This window comes from Lipotes vexillifer, unplaced genomic scaffold (assembly GCF_000442215.2).
Source record: "Lipotes vexillifer unplaced genomic scaffold, Lipotes_vexillifer_v1.1 scaffold1049, whole genome shotgun sequence".
In the NCBI taxonomy this organism is placed as follows: domain Eukaryota; kingdom Metazoa; phylum Chordata; class Mammalia; order Artiodactyla; family Lipotidae; genus Lipotes; species Lipotes vexillifer.
This window is the reverse complement of record NW_006799027.1, coordinates 300,804-306,330: the sequence shown is the minus strand read 5'-3', so window position 1 is coordinate 306,330 and position 5,527 is coordinate 300,804. Positions and strand designations below refer to the sequence as shown.

Sequence of the window (5,527 nt, the reverse complement as noted above, 5' to 3'; positions counted from 1 at the left end):
AAAAAGGGGTTTTTTTTTTTTTTTTTTTTTTTTTGTCTTGCTGCTGATCTGGACAGGGAAATGGAAAGATTTTCCAAGCCCAGAGGGCTTCCACACTGTCTATAAGGCAACTTACAGTTGCTAATTGCCACGGTTGGTCTAAAAGCACTTCAACAAAGGGACGGCCAGTATAAGCCAAATAACAACTTGACTTGATCGCCAATCAGTCAGTGTTCCCAATCTTTTTCTGCCTCAGGTACTACCTGTTTCCTGGTGTGCAGTCAAATGGCTGCTTTGCATCATCTCTTCGTCCCTGGACACAAGTGCAATGCAGTCACCTCTCTAAGGTTTGGGAGATAAAAAACTGAGACAGAAGTCAGAAAGACTCATTTTCTTTTGTTTTGATTACAATTTGCTATTATATGTAAATTATTGGTATCTATAATTTCTAAATTTTTTAATTGTTACAATTATGAATTAGTCTTCAGATACAACCCTGATTAGGACATAATCTACTGTCATTTGTCTAATTCTGTGGTGTTCGTCATAACGAGGCTCCAGGACTGAAAGATGGAAAGAGGAACGGGGTGGAGCTCACCCAGGCCTGGGTCAGACCTTGGTACTGCTCTGGTGCTAGGACTGGTTTCCAGAACATTCCCCAGGATCCCCTCCTAGGGCGGGGGCATTGAGGACAGATGACTCCAAGAGCCCCCGGTGGGTGATCACAAGCTGGCTAGAGTTCCTGGGCGCCGGACCGTGTGCACCGTGCGGTCCTGGCGATGAATGCCAGGGTGCACTTGACAGCCCAAATCTCCTTTGCAATCGAAGCAAGCATTTCGATTTTGTTCCTGAAAACAGTCCTGCTCACTGCGGAATGTGGTTATGCCTGTTATTGCCCTTCAGAGCACACTTGAAAACCCTCTCCGCAAACCCGATCCAATATGTTCACTGCAAAACAATTAGCTATCGAAGACTTGCTTGGGGTAAGAAAACACTTCCGGGTTCCACTGGGACCCATGTTCACAAATGGTTCTGCTGGCATCTGCTGCACAAGAAAAGGTATTTTCACGGTCTCTGCGTTTCTTCCTCTGCAGTTGGTCCCCACATTGGGCGTTACTGTGGGCAGAAAACACCAGGTCGAATCCACTCCTCATCCGGCATCCTGTCCATGGTTTTCTACACGGACAGCGCCATAGCCAAAGAAGGCTTCTCGGCAAATTACAGTGTCTCGCAAAGCAGTGTTTCAGAAGGTCAGTATTTATGCCTCTTGCAAAGCCCTGCGGTAAATAGTCGCTATTATTCCTCTTCACACTCCTGTGGCCCTGTGAACACTACAGATGTGTTTCGTGAGTTGGAGTGCCCAGTGTTTGTTTTTCACTTAAATGGTTTATATGAATATCAATAGGAAGAACTCTTTGGGGTGCTTTCTTAAAACTATGTGCGAGAAGGCTGCATGTAAGCCTCTGAAATTATGGGAGAAAAAGTGGGAAACGGCAAAACTGTGCCTTGAAACAATGAAATATGGCCAGACCACCTACCTGGTACCCTCCAGTGTGTATTGGGCTGAGAGCCAGGAAAGGACAGGCATCGACCCTGGATGAGAAGAACCAATCAGCATCAGTGGAGTTCATCGACAGGCAGGCAGGTAGAATGGATGGTGCGTGGTGGTTTGATTTGGGGAGACCCTGGTGGAAGCTGTTTTTGTTTTTCTTATGTTAATGAAAGCGGATATTCATGTAAAAGAAGCATGTTTTAACTTCTATAACTTTCCATAAAAGAAAAAAAAGTAATATGTTTTTTGTATCTTCTTAAAATACACGACTAGGGCTTCCCTGGTGGCACAGTGGTTGAGAGTCCGCCTGCCGATGCAGGGGATGCAGGTTCGTGCCCCGGTCCGGGAAGATACCACATGCCGGGGAGCGGCTGGGCCCGTGAGCCATGGCCGCTGAGCCTGCACGTCCGGAGCCTGTGCTCCGCAACGGGAGAGGCCACAACAGTGAGAGGCCCGCATACGGCAAAAAAAAATACACGACTAAGTTGATGTGGTCTCCAGCTCTTTTAAGAGCCCGAGGGGAAAAAAAACCTGAAAAAACAATGAATAATTTGTGTTTCATCAGTTTTAGCTGCCAGATTGTAACGTAGCACAGGGAAAAGGCAGGGGAGTTAGGAGACCTGTTCTACAGATATGCTTATATCTTTTCTACCAGATCTTACTGGAAAACAAAAAGGCCAATTAAACTTCAAAATCTTACCTTTACTTAATTTATTTGGTTAATCCATTCATGTATTATTGTGCCATTTTATATTCCAAATAACAAACCTAAGCTTAAAAGTAGAAAACCAGTGAAAGAAAACCTTTTATGCCACAAAACCTTATTAATTATGATAGAAAATTCAGAAAATGTGGAAATTTGGTTAGTTGAAGTTTTTCTGGATGGTTGAGAATCTTCTTTTTAATCTCTAAAGTTTTTTTTTGCACTTTGGTACTTTACATTTTCCTAAAATTGATTATTCACTTCCCAGTATCATAGTTCATATTTCATTGTTTGCTGAGTATATGAGGCCCAATGGAATATATGTTTTCATGATTCATGGTCATCATTGTGAATATTACTATTTATGCTGTAAAACTGTGGTGCTCTTTGGGACCCTATGATACTGCACTTTACCCTGATGATACTGTTGTGTTTTAATAAAATAAACCAATGGTGTTAATAACTACGTCCAGTCCAGGGCAGGGGAATAACAACGGGGAGGCCTTGGGTGCCAATTGCAAGGACTCTGAAAGATGGAGAGTTAAAGTCTACTTAGCCCACCAAATATGGGCTATAAATGGACAAAGAGTCTTTTTCATTTTTATTAGATCTTAGAGGAAATGGTACAATTTTATTTAAATGTAACTCTTGATGTATATGCATATGACATATCTGCATACATTCAACTTTGAAAATAAATCCGAATTTCCATCATTTCCTAAAAACTTTCGAATAGTATTTATAGATCACCCTAAGCCCTGTTGGAAAAATAATCAACTGTGAGATCGTCATAGCCTTGCTTTTCAGAATTCTTGCCATGAAAATGCACATATTGGTGCTACAATCCAATAAGTCCCTCATTGTCATCTTTTGTAAGACTGTGTGAACATCGAAAAGACCGTTTTAGTTTTCCAGATCAAAAAAGGAAATATGCATCCTAGGTCCCCTTCGTTTTGATGACTTAGGGCCATTTTTTTTTCCCCCTTCAGACTTCAAGTGTATGGAAGCTCTGGGCATGGAATCCGGAGAGATTCACTCTGACCAGATCACAGCTTCTTCCCAGTACAGCACCAACTGGTCTGCCGAACGTTCCCGCCTCCACTATCCTGAGAATGGGTGGACCCCTGGAGAGGATTCCTACAAAGAGTGGATCCAGGTATGTGGCTTATACTTGGCACATTCCGGGTGGAAGATTTGGGTCATCTAAAACGGTTGTTGAAAAAAAGCAACGCCGTGACTAATGCCTTCCAATGAGAAGGACAGGGACCACCACCGAGTGTAATCACTTTGCAGAATTCACAGCATCAGAGAAAAGCAGGCCTAGATGACATCCCTGAAAACCCCTTATCTTCTTATCTTCTCAGATACTTACAGAATCTTACAGATGTCTCACTTGGGTAACAACTAAAAGATCTGAGGTTTTTTTTTTTCCACAGCAGCCACACATTTTCTATGGATGTGCTTCCTACTTTAACAGATTTTTATTTCCTTAATGAAATATCTTACCTGTACTACGAGGTGTGCCTGAAGTCATTGTTTTGCAAGGTGTTTTGTTTGTTTGCTCAGGGTAGAAGAGCAGAACGGGGTTGAGGTTTACTTTCCCACACTGGTCCAAGTAGCACGTGCCCAAGAAATGGTTTAGTTGAAGGTATCGGTCTCTGTGGACTACGTACAGGCACAGACTATGAAATGTACACGTCTCTGTCCTTAATAGTGATGTCTGTTCTGCTTTCCCCACTTTGCTCTAATATTCCCCTCCCTGCCTTCACCCTTTCACTCCCCACAGGCTCCCCTCCTCTGCACCTCCACCCGGGCTCATCGCCAGCTCATCCCTGGCACCACTCCCAAAGCCTAAACTTGCCCAACCTTGATGTCTGGATACTCCCACCCAAGGCCTGATGTTCATGTTCTTGACTTTTTCACCCACTGTCAAATGAAACGTCATATCTGGCCGTGTGGGTTAAACTGTGGGCAAATTATCCAATGTTATTTGCTGAAGGATCCAGATTTCCTCTTCAGGAGAGTAGGCAGAGCCTGTCCTGCACTAATTGCGAGATATATAAAAATGACTAATTCCCAGGGAGAGTTTCTAAGCAAGAAAATATACCAGGATGATTAATCCCCTACTTTCTACATCTATGCCTGTTTCAGTCTGTTGAGCACAAATACCAGATTTTGTTTTACTTTGGAAAGGTCAATATTAGTTTAACATACACTTAAAGTGAAATGGCCTATTTCAGAAGGCTGAACTCACACTAACCTCGAAATGATAACACTGAGAAATGTGTAGAGGGTGAGAAAAGAAGAGGCTTTTACCTTGGGTGGGATTGCTGAATCCAGCTCTAGATTAAGTCAGAAATGAAATGAACTTGTCTACGTCAAAATAGCTCTTGGAGACTTGTGTTTCCACATCTCCACACCAACCAGGAGTTCGTGTGATTGACAGACGTGCCTCTAGAGAGAAGCTTACGTTTTGCAGTGCTAAGCATGTTTGCATGGTAATGTAGTTGTATTCTCGGCAGGGTGGAGAACACTCAATAATTTAGGGATGTTAGTCTTGCAAGAGTTCTGAAAATGCAACGGTAGCAATTCTTCTGGGCAAGGAATTCTGTGTCAGTAGATGCGTGGAGACAACGGGCTCTCACAAAGCATTTGTCAGCGGGACAGGGTTTACATCACTGTCAGGAGTTGGGCACCATGTGAGATGGCCCCAGAAGAAAAATCTCAAATAGTCCAACTCTTTCTATCAAAGTATGGTCGGAATAAGCTAAGTAACCCAAACCCCCCAAGCTCATGCCTCCCCCCATCTCTGGCCGGCAGGGGGTCTGCCCCACATCTTCTCACACCATGACCTAGTTGGAGGGAGCGGCCACCATCCGAAACCTGTCACCAAGGCAGAGGGAGGAAGGGAGTGTGGCCAAGCACGCTGACCCATGAGGCTCCATTGAGGAGCATGACACCAAGTTCATTGCCAAAGCACATCCCACGGCCGTCCACGCTTAACTTCCAAGGGGCAGCAATTCCACACGTGCTGGAGGGAGGACAGCACAAATGACACTTGTGCCATTCATGGGATAGTTGCCATGTATCAAGTATTTCCTGTGTACGCCAACTTCTGCTGAGTACTTGACTCATGTTTATTCAGTCCTCAGAGCAGTCCTGTGACAGAGGTTCAGTTATCCTTTTTTGGTTTTTTTTTTGCGGTACGTGGGCCTCTCACTGTTGTGGCCTCTCCCGTTGCGGAGCACAGGCTCCGGACGCGCAGGCTCAGCGGCCATGGCTCACGGGCCCAG

At 44.3% G+C, this 5,527-nt stretch overlaps 1 protein-coding gene across 5 annotated transcripts in view; it reads left to right on the top strand.

Annotated features, from left to right (window-relative positions):
• Positions 1 to 5,527, top strand: part of NRP1 (neuropilin 1) — a 140,324-nt gene that overhangs the window by 66,241 nt on the left and 68,556 nt on the right. For all 5 annotated transcript variants that reach the window (XM_007471322.1, XM_007471323.1, XM_007471324.1 and 2 more), the window contains exons 5-6: positions 1,074 to 1,229; positions 3,224 to 3,390. In XM_007471322.1, the coding sequence (XP_007471384.1) occupies positions 1,074 to 1,229; positions 3,224 to 3,390 (323 nt within the window). The remainder of the gene's footprint in view (positions 1 to 1,073; positions 1,230 to 3,223; positions 3,391 to 5,527) is intronic.